The 17,103-nt window shown below is 45.4% G+C and overlaps 1 protein-coding gene and 1 long non-coding RNA gene across 4 annotated transcripts in view; both read left to right on the top strand.

The window, feature by feature from the left end:
* Positions 1–37: 37 nt before the first annotated feature.
* Positions 38–8,408, top strand: LOC140912951 (uncharacterized). The gene is made up of 4 exons (XR_012159419.1): positions 38–270; positions 643–696; positions 6,634–6,790; positions 8,250–8,408. It is a non-coding gene; the product is annotated as an uncharacterized lncRNA (long non-coding RNA).
* Positions 8,409–10,047: 1,639 nt separating this feature from the next.
* ARG2 (arginase 2) overlaps positions 10,048–17,103 on the top strand; it is a 36,624-nt gene continuing 29,568 nt past the window's right edge. The window contains exons 1-3 of one of the 3 annotated variants that reach the window (XM_073348408.1): positions 10,048–10,488; positions 10,908–11,007; positions 11,531–11,603. In XM_073348408.1, the coding sequence (XP_073204509.1) occupies positions 10,063–10,488; positions 10,908–11,007; positions 11,531–11,603 (599 nt within the window). In that variant the 5' untranslated portion in view covers positions 10,048–10,062. Of the gene's footprint in view, positions 10,489–10,787; positions 11,008–11,530; positions 11,604–17,103 lie in introns of those variants that run through there. The other 2 variants (XM_073348407.1, XM_073348409.1) reach the window with 2 other exon arrangements.

Raw genomic sequence — 17,103 nt, 5'->3', positions numbered from 1 at the left:
TAGCTCACGAAAGCTCATGCTCAAATAAATTGTTAGTCTCTAAGGTGCCACAAGTACTCCTTTTCTTTTTGCAAATACAGACTAACACGGCTGTTACTCTGAAACCTGTCATTGTTTTGTTAGCAGCTCACCCACTTAATTCTTAAATCCTTCAGAACTTTTGGGTGAATACTCTTTGGACCTGAGGGCTTGCTGCTGTCACCATACCTCACAAGGAGTAGACAAGAGCGGGAACTGAAGAACCCATGCCTAGGAATGCCTGCTGCAGAGGTACTTATGAAATTAAAAGAATTAAAGTTAGCTTAAGTTTGGTTTATAATTTGTGGCTAGTACGGAAAAGCCCCCATCAGCAAGTAAAAGAAGGCCATGAAAATAATAAGTATTATTACTTATAGTGTGGAAAAGATATATGTGGTTCAAAAAGTAACTGATAAAGCAAAAAGACAAAGGAAAACGGTCTTAAAAGAAACAAGTACAAACCATCCCATTATTTAGCTGGTAATAAGGAGAGAGGAGCCGAAAGGAAGGCCTTGGAGGAAAGAAAGTAGCAAGGATAAACTGCTTCAAACTGGGTTTTTGCTAAAGCTAGCAAGTTAGCTGAAGTGTATAAAGAGAGCCATGAAGCTGCCGGTTCTTTTTCAGATCCTGCCTGATCATGCTGAAGATTAAATGGTTTTCCCTAGGTCAGGCCTGTTTGTAAGTATACTGATCATGTTCTTATCAATATTTTATTACTGTATTGGGTGTAGTGACTGTTCATTTTTAGGGTGGTATGTATGTTTACAGCAGTTGTATAAAATACCATTTGGTCTTTGGATTTAATAAAGGAATTGTTGATTAAATTTAGCATTTGATGGTCTCCAATAATTTCAGATACTATTAATGATTCCAAAATTTTTGGTGACCAGAAAGGACCCCTGACAATTTTAGTTGCTGTAAACCCCCAAAGTGAACGGACCTGTTATCTAGGGACAATATAGAATTCTCTTGAAAAGAGAAATTCAATAAAATAAGGGGAATAGAGGGAGGTATTCTAGATACCTATGTAAAAGAATGCTTGGCAGAAGTCTGTTGAATGCCACTGAAATTAAAACAAAAAACAAAAAAAACCGTTGGCAGCCACAGAAAAAACAGTATCTAGCTTCTTTTATCCTAAGGCAAAGAGAGCCAAAATAAAGCAGCAGTTTCACAAGCATTATTTCTGGTGGCTACAAACGAAATATGCCACCCTGAGGGATGAATGCAAAAAGCATAGAGAACAAATCAAAGTTGTAGAGAAGGAAACAAGCTAAATGGAAAAGATTCCTGGAAGGAAAAAACAATGTCTGTCGCATAAATCCAAAGTGAAAAGCAGTTGTCTTTCAAGGACCATATTTAGTGAGTACAGCTTTGCAGGCAAAGTGTACTAAGTTAAGAAATAAGTGCAAAAAACATAAAGATAAACTTAGAGACTAAGAAAAAGTCAGCAGAGAAATGTTATTCTGGGAGATAAGACAGAAGAGTTATAGTCCCAGAAGTTAGTAGCTAGTGCGGTCTTGGGAAGTGTCTTATTAAACAAGGAAAAACTAGTGAGTAATTTAAGGAAAAGGTATGTGCAGTTAAAAGGAGCTTTTGTGCAAATTAACTCTGCAGAGCTCAGAGGGGACTAGATAGTCGAGGGTAGTGCAAGTAATAAAATGTTAAAAAATTAGAAGTGATTAAATGTTACAGAATGTTGGTGTTTTACCAAAAAAAAAAAAAAAAAAAATGCTTGGGTTGATAGTGAAACCCAGTAATGGCAGTACAACTCCATGCAGTCATGCCTTAGTAATGAAACAAATTATGTAAAGGGGAGATCAGTTGGGCACAACTATGTTTTGTCCCCAAAAAGCCTTTACAGCTGTTTAGAAGGAAAAGACGCTTCTGGAGAAATGTATCTGTAAATAATCAATTGTAAATAGCTGCTGCTGGCAGAGTGACAGTCTGATTAGAACTATTTGACTATGGAGAGACACAGTGAGTGAGGTAATATCTTTTATTGGACCAACTTCTGTTGATGAGAGAGAGTTTGTAGTACCCTCTTTTGTATGTTTAAAATGAATTGGCTTTTAAAAGATTCCATTAAAATTCCATCCAAATCTTTCATTCAAGATTGCAAAGCTGACACCCACACACACACTCTTTGAGCAGCAGCCAACATGTCTGGGCAGTCTTAACTTTGTTAGTTAACACTTTGGGTGTCTCAGTGCTATTACAAAGTTTAACTTTTTTTTAATTAAGTTATAAATGTTAAATATAAACCAGTGAATGAAAATAGGGAATAAAAGGGCACAGGCAGAACTGGGATAGTGGGGAGAGATCCTGCATCCCTTTTTCAGTAATGAAGCAACAGCTGAGAGAGCTGCAGAAGAAAAATAAAATATTAATGTATAGTGTGTGTGTATATGTATGTGTGTGTGTATATATATATATAATTGATATGGCTAATAAGTTATAGCAAATAAAAAAGTGAAAGTTAAATTATGAAAGGAGTGAGCATTTCTATGGAACATGCAGTGTATACTGTAAAAGAAATGTAAACAAGACATACTACTTAATTAAAATCCTATCATGGCTCCAAAGAGGCTTTTTCAGATGGCTGTGTGTTTTGGAAGCAGAAACCAACTCAGCACCAAGAAAGATCAGTGAATGTAAGAAATGATGATTAACCACTAAAAATTGTATCCAAAAGTTCTGATTAACTGTGGTGTAAAGTAAAGGTTATTAGGGAGTGAGAATCTATATGGGAATGTTTTGTAAATAGAAAAAAGAATTGTATTTAAACTAAAGCAAGTGTATACAACATTTAAATGCCTTAGTAAATTGCAAATGAATGCAACTGATGGTTTAGGGTTGGGTAAACCTTTTAAAATGTTGGGTAAGATGTATATGATATTCTGGTGCAGACAGGTAATGGTATTAAAAGTCCTGTGTTAGGTTTTAATGAAAGCTGGACTAAAGCTAAAGCCAAAAAAGGCTCAGCTCATGAAGCAGGAGATTTCCTTCCTGGGACTAACCCTACAACCAGGCCTGTATGCTCCAAACAAAAGCTTCATGTGATATTTTTTTTTTTTTTTTTTTTAGAACTGCCCCTCCCTATTTCAGAAACAACACTAGATCACTGCTGGGTGTGACAGGCTTTTGTGGGGGATTTCATCCCTGGTTACACTGTAATCCTTGCACCCCTCTACCACCTCCCCCAGAAGAAGACAGAGTGGGAATGGATACCCCCCAGCATACCCTGCCAGCGTATAAGTTAGGAGGCTTTTAGCACAAGCTCCAGTTCTTAGCACCTCAGCTTATACAAAACCTTTTGGATTGTTTGTAGCAACCAGGGAAACAGCCATTTCAGCTATTAACTCAGTATCTCACAACAGAGAAAAGCGTTAGTGTTATGCTTCCTGGGTATTAAATGGAGTTGAAAAGCAGTATACCTGTATGAAAAATACTACTGGGTTTTTAGTGGGCTCTGACATATTTTAGATCTCTGGTGGGGCTGGGACGCATAAAACTATGTGGCTCATACTCTTTAAAGGTATCTTTTGTCTGGTAAAATCAAAAATGGTACAGTGTCAAGTTCTAAAATGACATGGTCCTTGCTGCTGGAAGAGCACCATCTTGAAGTCTGTCCTCTCAAAAACCCAGTCACCCTTACCAGCAGGATTGTTAATTGTACTCCATGTGAGTGTTCTGGAGAAATTTTCTCTAAAAGGGGGCCCTTAACCCTTTTATCCCATAAGCAGTACATAAGTTAAATTCTGAAGGGCGGTAGCCTGAGGGACTAGCAATATATGTTGATGCGTCACCCTGTCACCAAAAAGGGACCCTAGTCACAGGATTTGCTGTTTGAGCTCCCCGCATTCAGGCAGCTGTACCTCTGCAGCACAGGTGTAGTACACACTCAGCCAAGCGTACTGAAGTGGCTGCTGTGTCAAAGGCATTATCACTCTGTAATAAAGGACAAGTACTGGTTGGTGTGATATGTTCAAACTCAGTGGATCTGTGATGCCTTGACAACATACCTCCCTGGGTGGAGTATGAATTCATTTTGTAGTGCAGATCACAAGCCTTTACGCTTCTCAAGCCCTTTTGTCCTATATATAGGAATTGGCAGATAAATTGGGTAACTCGGTGATATATGTGGTTAAGGTAAAAGCTCATCCTAGACTTAGGAAGTAAGGAAGAAGAATAAATGTGGATGAAGCTGCTGCTGCTAGGGAGGCTGTGGTATGGGTCCCACCCTGATTATCCAATCCTTGCTGTTACCACCCAAGCACAAACAGAAAACACTGATTGAGGACACGTCTACACTTGCAAAGTTACAGGGCCGGCAGTTACAGCGCTGCTCAGAGAGTGCAGAAGGGAAACCGCTGTTGTGTGTTCACACTGACAGCTGCCCGCACAATAGAATGTTCACACTTGCGGCACTTGCAGCGCTATTCACAGTGCTGCACTCTGGGCAGCCATAGAATATCAGGGTTGGAAGGGACCTCAGGAGGTCATCTAGTCCAACCCCCTGCTCAAAGCAGGACCAATCCCCAACTATCCCACAGAGCACCACTTTTTCTTTTGCTTCTAAGACTTGTGGGAAGGTGGAGGGGGTCGCAGAGCATCCTAGGTCCAGTCTCAATGCCCCGTGATGCATTGTTTTGCATCCCATCAATCCCTGTGCTGCTGTTCACATTTGGCACTATCTTTCAACAGTTTGTGTACTGTGTGCCCTGCCTGTTTCAGGATTCAGGAATGGATCCCAAACTGCTAACCAATATGCTGCTCACTCTGACCAACAAGTCATTCCTCAAACTACAAAGGCAAGAGGAGAGCGACATTGATCTTGCCATTCATAGTAGCTAAGACACGAGATTGCTTGTGGCATTCATGGAGGTGCTGACCACAGTGGAGCACCGCTTTTGGGCTCAGGAAACAATCTCTGAATGGTGGGATCACATCGCGATGCATGTCTGGGATGACGAGCAGTGGCTGCAGAACTTTCGCATGAGAAAAGCCACATTCGTATGACTGTGTGATGAGCTCACCACAGCTCTGCGGCTTGGGCACAAGAATGAAAGCTGCCCTGTCGTTGGAGAAGTGTGTGGCGATAGCACTGTGGAAGCTGGCTACTCCAGACTGCTACCGATTGGTCGCTGATCAGTTCGGAGTGGGAAAGTCAACCGTTGGAGTCTTGTTGATCGAACAGGGCCATTAATCGCATCCTGCTCTGAAAGACCGTGACTCTGGGCAACATGCGTGACATTGTGGATGACTTTGCACAAATGGGCTTCCCTAATTGCGGAGAGGTGATAAATGGCATGCAAATTCCAATTCTGGCACCAGACCACCTAGCCACCGAGTACATTAATTGCAAGAGGTATTTTTCAGTGGTTCTCCAGGCATTAACGCAGGCTGGTCTGGAAAGGTGCATGACGCATGCATCTTTCGGAACACTGGCCTGTTCAAGAAGCTGCAAGCAGGGACTTTCTTCCTGGACCAGAAGATCGCCATAGAGGAAGTCGAAATGCCCAATGTGATCCTGGGAGACCCTACCTACTCCTTAATGCCGTGGCTCATGAAGCCATACACTGGGCAACTTGACAGCAGCAAGGAGCAGTTCAAGAGGCTGAGCAAATGCAGAATGACTGTGGAGTGTGCATTTGGCCATTTAAAAGCCTGCTGGCGCTGCCTCTGTGGGAAGCTGGACATGGCCAATGGCAATATTCCTATGTTTATAGCCGCATGCTGTACACTCCATAATATTTGTGAAGGGAAGGGTGAAAGCTTCACTCAGGGCTGGACCGCTGAAGCTCAGCACCTGGATGCTGAATTTGAATAGCCAGAGACCAGGGCTATTAGAGGGGTGCAGTGTGGGGCCATAAGGATCAGGGATGCTTTGAGGCAGCAGTTTGACGCTGAAAGCCACTAATGTTTGTTGCTGTGCTTGAGAGTGCAGTGCTTGTAATGCTAGGAGATTATTGTGATTGGTGCAGACAATGCACTATGAAGATCTAAGAAAATGGCCTGTTGCTTTGCAGGACTCTGTTTGCTTTCAATTAATGGACTAAAGATTGCTTTCAAACCAAAACAATTATTTTATTAAAAAACAACAACCGGTGGAGAGAGACAAACAAAAAAACACATCAGCACTGAGGGGGATGGGGAAAGGGAGGGTCCCAGGACGGTTAAAGATTTGTTTATGTCCAGGTATCATATCCAACCTTGTCCTTTGGAGTACAGTGCAGTGGGTACTGTACTTCAGCATGGCTAAACTGCAGAGAGATGGGTGTTGAGTGCAGTGGGTACTGGGAGTCTGCAGTGCTGGACTGTGATGGGGCAGGAGTGGAATGCAGCGGGTACAGACTGGAGCCAGGAGGTTGATAAGAGTGTGTTGGCAGTGTCTGGGGGGGGCACATGGGAAAGAGTTTTGCGACAGCAGCTGCAGGGGAGGGCAGGCACGGAACTGCTCTGTTTGCAGTGCTAATAGTGCATGGAGCATGTCCGCTTGGCGCTTCATAACATTTAAGAGCCACTCCATGGCTTCGTTTTGGCGCACCGTGTTCTCCTTTCGGTCCCTCTTCTCGCTGTCCCGCCACTCCTTCAATTCTTGTTTTTCGGCTGCAGAAAGCATCATGACTGCATGCAGAAAGAGCCACCGAAGTATCCACAGAGGCCTTCGCAGTGGAGGTGGGGTCACCACTGAGTATCACGTCCAGCTCTTGTAGAACCAGCAGCTTGTGGGCACAGCACCAGAGCAGCTGTTTGCCTCCCGCACCTTGTGGTAGGTGTTCCGCAGCTTCTTCACTTTGACCCTGCACTGAAGTGTGTCACAGTCCTAGCCCCTTTCTGTCATTGGTCGTGAAATCTGTCCATAGGTGGTATAATTCCTATGGCTGGAACACAGCTGGGACTGGACAGCCTCCTCTCCCCAAATGCTGATGAGGTCCAGCAGCTCGGCATTGCTCCAAGCGGGGGATCGCCTGGTGCGTGGAGCAGACATGGTCACCTGGAAAGATGCACTGAGACCACTGCACGCGTCACCAAGCAAACAGGAAGGGGACTTTCAAAATTCCCAAGGAATTTAAGTGGTGGGGATGACGGTTGGTCACCTGAGGGCAGGGCAGTAGAGCTCAAACCAGTGACCAGAGAGGTGAGAACAGGCATTGTGGGAAACCTCCCGGAGGCCAATCAAAGTGCAGTAATGGACCCGGGTGTCCATACCAGCACCGAGGAGCTGTACCCCAGCACAGAAACCTGTATGCCTCTTGTCGGGGTGGTTTTTTTTTTACAGCGCTGCAACTGCACGGTTTCTGTGCACTAAGTGGCTTGGTAGTGTGTACACCTCTGGAGTTACAATGCAGAAAGCTACTTTACTGCGCAGAAACTAGTCAGTGTAGACAAGGCCTTAGTAACATTACAAGAATCTGATCCAGAGTTATCTGCTCTTAATCAAAAAGTAATGCTTGGGGAGTTAAACCAGTTAAATGGTAAACAACCCCTTGTTAGGGATAACTCATTGCTCAGTGAAGGGGATGATTTGCCTTACCAGGTTTGGATTCCTTTACAGCCCTTTCAAAGGGAAATGTTGAGATTAGTGCATGATGTATTTCAGGGGCCCACCAAAATACTGATACAGTAGAACCTTGGAGTTACGAACACCTCGGGAATGGAGGCTGTTTGTAACTCTGAAGCGTTCATAGCTCTGAACAAAACGTTACAGTTCTTTCAAAACTTTACAACTCAACATTGACTTAATACAACTTGGAAATTTTACTGTGCAGAAGAAAAATGCTGTTTTTAACCATCTTAATTTAAATGAAACAAGCACAGAAAGTATCCTTAACTTGTCAAATTTTTTTCTTTCCCTTTGTTTTTTAGTAGTTTATGTTTAACACAGCACTGTACTGTATTTGCCTTTTTTTGTTGTTGTCTTTGCTGCTGCCTGATTGCGAACTTCTGGTTCCAAATGAGGTGCGTGGTTGACTGGTCAGTTCGTAACTCTGAGGTTCTACTGTACTACTTTTCAGTGATTTAAGGTAGCCAGCCCAATTGCAAAAAAGATGTAACAATTCATGTTCACAATTGCCTGGTTTGTGCTTAAAAAAAACTTCTCCTGGACAAACAAAAGGTAGATTTATCCAGGCACAGCACTTCAAGGGTTCTTGGGAAAGACATGCTAGTCAGTTAAAATTGTTCAGAGGTTCCCACTAAGGGTACACAGAAATTGTTTTGTTTTTCAGGCTGTTGGCAGTGCATGGAGAGGGTGATGTGATCATACATGAGCCGTCTACCTTAACTGCACACAGAGCATGCCAGGATGAGTTGTAAGTATACTGATCACATGCTTATGAATACGTTATTACTGTATTGGGTGTAGTGATTGCTTAATTTTAGGCTGTCAGGCATGTTAAAAGCAACGGTATAAAATACCATTTGGCCTTTGGACTTAATAAAGGAATTTATGGTTAAATTAGTGTCTTATGTGTCCCGTATTAATAATAATAATTTCAGATACTATTAATAATTGCAGTGTGTAGGGAAACAGTGGGGTGGAACTGGTGGTCTGAAGAAACAATACAGAGGACCTCAACCTTGGGTGTGGCAGCAGGTGAAGCCTGGCACTAGCAGAAGACACTTGTACTGAATCACACTGTAATACAAGCAGCTGCTTTGAAAGATGGGCTGGAAGTCTGAAGAGGAAAAACTGTAAGGTGAGAGAAACTGGGGGAAGGAAATAATGGTGCAGAGAGACTGAAATAAGTTGAGAAAATTAATTAGTAAGAAATATGAGGAAGCTTTGGAGAGAGAATTAAAATAGAAAGAAATAAAGTGGAACCAACATAGCAAATTTAAAGACGGGATGGGAGGGGACAGAGTAGTAACAGTGGAAAGGACTGATGGGGACTACTGAGGCCTTGGTCTACACTGGGGCGGGGGGATCAATCTTAAGTTACGCAACTTCAGCTGCGTGAATAACACAGCTGAAGTCGACGTACTTGGGTCGATTTACCGCAGTGAGTCGACTACTGCTGCTCCCCCATCCACTCTGCCGGCGCCTGTCGCCGAGCTGGAGTACAGGAGTTGAAGGGCGAGCGCTCGGGGGTTGATTTACTGCATCTAGACTAGACGCGATAAATTGACCCCTGCTGGATCGATTGCTGCCTGCTGATCCAGCAGGTAGTGTAGACATACCCTGAGATGGGAGTCCCAGGAGATGGAAAGGGGGCAAGGAGAGAAAATTGAAGAACTAGAGGTGGTGGGGGACCAGTGGTGGGAGGGGAGAGAAATGATCTCCCAGGAGACCAGTAGGGGTAGAAATGGGAATGGTCAGGAAATAAAAAGGAAGAAAAATAGATGAAAGGAAATTGGATGATGAAAATGAGAGAAGGAAAGAGAAGGAAAAAAGCAAGAAATGATGCACACCTTTAAGGTTAGACATTGTTTTAATTTCTGGCCAAATTCATTTCCGGCTAACTCCCTTTTCCTTAACCCCATATTGGGCTCTACCATTGCTCTCCTTTCCTCAGTTAACTCTTTTGTGAAAAACTCTTCTCACCCAACTGGTACTCCAAACGGAAGTAAAGTGCAATGTTACCACCATAGTTCCTCTAAGGAGTAGAGAGCTGGGGAAAAAACAGGAAAGGGAAGTTATTTGTAAATCAAGTCTGGTCTATGCTACCTCTATGGGCATAACTATGTCGCTCAGGGGTGAGAAAAGTGCACATCCCTGAGCAATGTAGTTATACCTACCTTTCTATAGATGGCGCTGTCGGCAATCCAGCTGACATAATTACTGGGAAGCGAATTAACTAAACCCGCTGGCCAGCTCTCTTCCCTGGGTGTAGAGCGTCTTCATTGAAGTGCTACAGCGATGCGGTGTTTTAAGTGTAGACGTGCCCTCCGTTAAGTATGGGAAAAGCAGAACAGCCCTGTTTGTTTGGAAACGGGGGTGTAAGCTAGCGAAGGGCCAGTGATACAGCATCCAGAGAAGTTTCCCCACGCTTAAAGCTAAGCTAGCCGGAGCGCATCATGCTTTAGGTGCTGCTGTCTCTAATGGCAGGAAGGAATGGGGGAGCCCAGGACGGCGGTAGGGCCGGGGGGAGACGTGGCCGCTGGAATGGGGCGGTTGGCGCAACGGGGGACACGGGCGGCTGGGCACGATCTAGTTACTGCACAGCGCCCATCAGCGGCCTCTCCGGCCACCTCCCAGCAGCGCATGATGCCGCGTGGCCGCGTCTGTCCTGGCTGAGTGTCACCCGTCCTGCCTTCGGCGGAGAAGGGTGTGGCAGCGGGGAGACGCGAGGCTGGCCAGGCCAATGGGCCTGGCGCGGGACCGGCGGGAGGTGGCCGCCGGTAGTGGCAGATCACAGCGCGGCGGGCCGCTGGCAGTGGGGTCGGGGCCCGGCCATTGGATCCAAGCGGCCCCAAAGGAGCGGGTCGCGAGGAGCCAGAACCCGGGCGGGGCTGCCCGGGGCAGAGGTAAGGGCTCAGCCCCTGAGAGGAGCCCAGCAGAGAGGCGCGTGACAGGTCCCCCCGCGGGCAGGGGCGGGCCTGGGTGGCGAGTCTCGGCGTTGACCTCCCGTGTGGGGGCGGGGCCGGTCTCTACACAGGGAGGGGGAGGGGGAGGGGACGCTCCTTGCTGGCCGGAAGAGCAGGTTGCCGGCAGGTTCGCAGCCGAGCGCACGCGCGGCGCACACCCCCGGGCGGCCGCGCTGCCATTGGCCCGCCGGGAAGGGACCTGGGGGTGTGTCCCGGGGCGGGGCTCCGCCCGCGTGGGGGCGGGGGGGAGCCAAGCCGGCTTCTGGCGCTGGTGGCTAGGGAGGTAGCGGCGCTCGCGCGCGGGTTAAAAGGGGCAGCGCGAGCAGCAAGCGGCTCAGCATCATGTCTCTGCGCAGCAGCTTCGCCCGGCTCCTGCGGAAGCAGGCGGACTCCGCGCTGCAGCTCCAGAAACCTGCCCACTCCGTGGCGCTGATCGGAGCCCCGTTCTCCAGGGGGCAGGTGAGCATCGCGGGGGAAGCAGGCGCCCCCAGAAGGGTGGGATGGGCGGGGGGGGGTGTGATAATGTGTCCCGACCCCAGGCGGCAGACGGGCTCGGAGGGACTCACGGCCGCGCATCGCAAAGGGACCGGCAGTCCCAGGCACCCGCAAGAGGCGCTCTGCGGCCGCGGGAGGGGGGAACCTGCCGTCCGGCCGGCAGTGATGGCGGGTCCCGGGGGCGGTGGGGGTCGTGCTCGGCTGGTCGCCGTAGCCGCATTGTCTCGCTGTCCCAGCGGGTTTCCCCAGGGTGGCCCCGGCTACGGGGTCGGTTCTCTCCACGCTCCTGTGACACCGGAGGCACGCTGCCGCGCCCACGTGAAGCGGACCCGCGGCGCGCTGATGGCCGGTCGGGAAGGAAAATTACCCCCCCACACGCCCCCCGGGTCGGTTCGCGGCTCCGTGTGATTGCTGCGGCTCAGTCGGTTTCTGTGAGCCCCGCGCCCCGCCCCGCAGTGGATCCTGACGGAGCCCCTTTGTCTTACAGAAGAGAAGAGGGGTGGACCACGGCCCCGCTGCCATCCGGAACGCGGGGCTGACGGAGCGGCTCTCCGGCTTGGGTAAGGGGTGGGCCTCGTGCAGCAGCGGCGGGGTGGAAAAGTGGCCCCTCGCTGACATGACTGGGGCCTTTAGGAGCCTGGGGTTACTGCACGTCCCTGTATCCCCCGTTCTCTTTGCCTTCGCGTGACTCATTTGGTTGAAACATGAATCAGCCATACACGCGGAGCTCTCCGCTGGAAGGGGTGGGCACCTTCCTGTCTAGGAAATGTCTCTGTCTGGTTCCTGTGAAGTAAGATGAATCATAAAACCCATAAAGCTCATGCTCAAATAAATTGGTTAGTCTCTAAGGTGCCACAAGTACTCCTTTTCTTTTTGCATAAAACCCTGTATCTCTACTGGGCCAACAGCAGAGAGGCTGAGGATTGAATGGGTCATAGAGACTTGAAAGAAGCCTATATGCTCCTGTTAAAAATGTTTCTCTGTGGCTCAGAACTAACTTGCACAAAACAGACATCAATTGTGTGTATGTGCGTATTGGGCAGTTAAATGTATGACTGACAAATTTGCATGTGCATAAGGGAGGCTTTGGTCTACAGAAAATTGGGTGTGCCAAACCAAACAGCCAGTTTTTATGTGTGTAAATTTCAGGACACCATTCAGACACTACTTCTGAGAATGTAAGCAGCAAGGGCAAATCACTTAATTCATTTACTGCACTCCTTCAAATAATCAACTACTTAGCTCAGCCCTTTAATAATAATATGCTAGCCCTGTCCCCAAAAGGAGTCCAGAATTCTCTGAAGAAAACCTCAGGTTTTTGTCTCCAATCTTTCATCTAATTCTCGTCTTGCATTGAGAGGATATAGGAATAGTGCTATCTCAACAGAAAGAAAATGTGATCTTGCCTTGTTTGTTAGTAGGGCTGGCTATAAGCAAAAGCAAATGTTTGGTCTTGTGTAGTAGTCTCAACAATTTATGGCCCATTCCCTCCTAGCTTCGGAACCAGAGAAAACAAGTATCCTTGCTTTTTTTGTCAATGGCTGGATAAGAGGGTCAGGCAACTTGCAAGCCAAATACTAGACATGAATTCATGCTTGTGGTCTCAGTAGCTAGACTTGGCAGAATGTGACTTTTATTTAAAAAACAAAACAAAAAAACTGATGGGTTGTTGTGCAAAACTGTGGGGTTTAAGCTCTGGGCTCCTCTCAGGAGCTTTTTAATTTTTTTTAATTTAATCTTTCACATTTGTGGGAAATTATGGGGAGGATCAGACAATAATTAATGACAGTAGACACGGATTCAAAATGCTAAAGTTTTGTTAACCATTAAAACAATTTGTCACCATCGCATGTCAAAATGTAGGAAGTAAATATCTTTAAATGAAACTCAAAGTACTTTGCAAGCAGTACTTTTCTTATTTTGCCTATTTGTAAATTTCTATTATGATGGAATTTTTTTGTCAGTTTGTGTGTGTATGGTGACATTATGCAGTGTTGTAGCTGTGTTGATCCCAAGATATTAGACAAGGTGGGCGAAGTAATATCTTTTATTGGACCAGTTGGTGTGAGACAAGCTTTTGAGTTTATGCAGTGCTATTCTTCGGGTCTGGTAAAGGTACTCAAATGTTACAGCTAAATAGGAGGTGGAACAGATTGTTTAGCATAAGTATTGAACACATTTCAAGGGACCATTCACAGTGAAGTGGCCCATTAACGCCCTCCAGTCATAGGGGCTGGGCTTGGATTGTGGAGCTGAGTGTCACTCCCTCCCCGCCCTTAATGGGGGCTGACCAGGACCCCAAAGGTGTCCCGCCCCCCCCCCCACAATGTTTCTCCATGCCCTCCAAGGGGGGTGCACTCCACAAACTGGGGACCTCTGATCTATAGTTTATAAAGCTGGCTGTATTCTTTAGGACTGTGTGTGTGCGGGTGGAATGGAGCACAGGGTCAGACCTTAAAGGGTTAATTCATGATGCCTGCATGTAAATCCTATTGATGCTAATTGCATATAAGTGTATGCATGGAGGGGAAATTAATGCCTTAATCACCAGGAAGCTATATCTTCATCTCCCCAACATGGAGTCCTAGTCAGGCAGATGACGATGTTCAGCAGATTTTAGTATACAGGTTTTAGTATACCCTATTCTTCCCCACTCCTTATGATTTAGTAGCTAAAAGCTTCCAGCCTGCACTGCTTAGTGTGTATAAATGAGTTGTCTGGTACCACCTCACTCCACGCTCACCTTTTGCATCATGCAGAGCCTCTGGGTAGGTCACAACATAGCCTTTGGCCATATCATGATAGAAAAATGATTGATGGCTGAGGCATCCTGAAATAAAAAGTGCGTCTGGAGAGCCTTAAATTATCTAAAATCTCTGAAACTCAAAAGTTACCAGATATAAAAGGAGGATATAATACTCAAGGGGGATTAGGCAGTTCTTTATAGTTTATCTGGCAAGTGACTGCAAAATTCTTTGACCAATCAGTTAGTTAACTATGGGGTCGTCTTCAAATAGCAAAAGTCTAATAATTCAGTTTTGTTAAGGGGTTGTACCAAATCAAACCTGAATAGAAATGTTTCCATGACCTTGACAACCAAAACTTCTTCTGTTTGCAGCATTTTTGTTTTTGTTTCGGTTTGTGGGTCATCCCCTCTTCCCTCCCCCCTCCCCATTTTCAGGGGAAGGGATATCTGATTATTTTGACACTGGAAATGCTATCTTTTTGTGACAGTAAAAATTAAAAGTGAAATTGACAAAGTGTAGTTTTGTGCCCAAGTCATATGGGGGGAAAAAAACAAAATAAAATAATAAATAAATGAATAAAAGGTGGAGAAAAAATTCCAGGCCCAGATCCTCAAAGATCCTCTAATTTGTATTGATTTCAATAGGAGTCAGGAGCTTAAATACCTTTTGGGGATCTGGGCCTCAGTGTTTACTAACTCAAAATATCAGTAAAGCAGGGGAAGGGCTTAATTTTTTTTTGTTTGTCCCTTTAAATATTAAAAATTTTCAAGGTCTTCTCATCTTTTGTTGCTAAAATGCACTTTTTCCAGCACTGATATGAGTTGCTGCTTTTCTATTCATGTCTGTTGTTGTCTTAATGGTTTATTGCTGCTTAAATTTCTGCAGCTCTGTTGATGAATGGGGTCAGGTGGTGTATGGATTGCTTTTGACTCTGCCAGAAGGGGCCCTCACTGACAAGCAATGACAGACTCAGCCAGCATCCACACGGGAGAGTTTTATATGGTAGGGACAGCCTATTGCATTATGGCATAGAAGGTTAGGGAGGAAGTTACTGAGCAAGAGGGTGCTTTGTGTGTGGCTATTGTCCAATGAGGAATAAGATTGAAATTCAATAAAGAATGTTTTATTTTTCCCCTTAGCCTGGCAGGAGAGCTCCAAATATACAATATTGCTATAGTTTCCCATCTCCCCTCCCTCCCAGTGCTCTGAAGTGTCGCTGAAACCACAGCTATTTCCTTTTTCTTTTTATTCATTTACATCTTTCTAATGTCACATTAGATAATAAAGTGAATTTGAAACAGCTGTTGTGTGCACAACACTGTTGGTTATGACTAATCTAATTTTCTGGACCTAAATTCCACTATTAAACTCCTGATTCCCAGCAAAGCAAATGAGTGAACAAAGCCACTGAAAACCTTTTCCAAGATCTTAAGACTCTGTCAAAGCAACTAAGTGACTTCCCCCTCCCGCACTGTTGGTCTTTAGGTGGGAGGAGGGAGGTAATATTGTGAGACTGAGTAGCTCCTTAAAGAGATGTAATATTTTATTGACATGTTCAAGGTCAGAGAATATCAGCTTCACATTAATGCAGTTTTTGAAGCACTCAACATTCATTGCATGTCCATAGTATATTCACCCCTGTATTGCCCCTTTTACATCTCACCCTCAGTAATGGATATTTTTGGGAGGGAATTTGCAATCCCTGCCTTCTGCCCTAACCTTCCACCCCAGATCATCTGGACATTGTGCTTCTCTCTCCCCCAATCCCCCCTCGCATAATTTTCTGAACTTCCTTCCAATGAAGTCCTGAGCTGCCCCTTTCTTTCCCTTCACTCTGAGGTCACTACAGCAAGGGTTGCTGTTGGTATTGCTGTCCTCTAGCTGGCTGGGGCACGCACTGCTTCTCAGCTGCTCACTTGTGCTCTTACTGAGAGAGAGGGATGGAGCCAAGAGGCAGAGAACATCCCAGTCTTACACAACTTGTCTGAGATGAGTCTGAGCCCCTAACCTGCCTTTCACCCTCCTAGCAACAGCAAAGAACAGCCTCCAGCAAAGACTTAAATAGATTTCCTGGGGTCTGGCTAATGCACCAGAATCCTGAGCCAAAAACTGTAGGTGAGGGAAGTTTAGTCCTTCTTTATGTTACCAATAACTAGGCTTGGCACAACTTGTTTTTTTGTTTTATAACTTTGATAGATGTTTGGGCTTTTTATTCATTTTTTACAATTATTGATTTAAATTTTCAGTTGCACAAAATTATGGGATTTCAGCATTCATTTTTATGTTAAAAATTTTCATAGTTGCTGAAAATTATTTGGCAGTGAGATTCAAAAAGTTAAAAGCTTTATACCTGTTAAAACACACACTGTCGACATCACATGTCTAACTATACAAAGCAAGTAACCCTAAATCAACAGATCCTACCTGTTTTTAGTGTTCACTAATCTATTTGTAACAAGCCTAATTCAAAAGCCACTGGATTTTTGACTATAATAAGCTCTCAAGCATCATTTTTCTTTTTGTCTCTATAAATTTCAGTTATTACTGATGAAGATTTTCATCCCTTTGTGTGTGGATGGTGAAATTGATATTTATTGACATCTACTGATAAAAATCTTATCCTTCTAAGTTTGCTACTAACCCCTGAGACTGACAAAATTTTAAAATCTAATTGGCCAAGTTTGTGAGGCCTTATGCTCAACTTGATGTCATTCTCTGTCTGAGCTGTGCTCATCCTCCCACTGAAAATTATAGTACTGACACCCAGAATTTCTTATCTTCCAGACAGAAAGAAAATAAATAAGAATGGTGATGGGGAAAGGCAGTGGGGGGAGGGGGGTCCTGGCATGGTGGGGAAGGGGGTTGCAGAGAGTCCCTGCAATAGATGGAGATGGAAGCATGGCTTGTGGGGTGGTGGGAAGGAGCCCCTGGTGTATACAGTGGGTTTGGCCTACAAAAGCAATGTGGTGGTGGACACTTGCTGTAACTTTCACTGTTAATGTTGTCTGTCCATGCTGACTGAAGTGCAGAAAAGTAAACAGCAGGCTTGGACTGGCCTACAGTGATATTTCTTGAGGCCTCAGGACTTGGAGGCCCTTGACCTCTCCAATCAGTTGCAGGTGAAGTACAGACTCTCAACAAACTGAAATCCACAGATCCCCTTGGCAATGGCATTAGCAGTCCCCTTTTCTAACAGAGGAGAAGACCCTCCTCAGACCTTAGAAGTGGTAGATAACCTCAGCTTGAGCTAACACTGCCCTGATCACCCTGGGGGGCACCTCTTTTGTCCTTGCAATGAAGGCTCTTGTGTCCT

The sequence above is a fragment of the Lepidochelys kempii genome, chromosome 6 (genome assembly GCF_965140265.1).
Source record: "Lepidochelys kempii isolate rLepKem1 chromosome 6, rLepKem1.hap2, whole genome shotgun sequence".
In the NCBI taxonomy this organism is placed as follows: domain Eukaryota; kingdom Metazoa; phylum Chordata; order Testudines; family Cheloniidae; genus Lepidochelys; species Lepidochelys kempii.
Note: the sequence above shows the minus strand (reverse complement) of the source record. Positions and strands in the feature narration are given on the sequence as shown.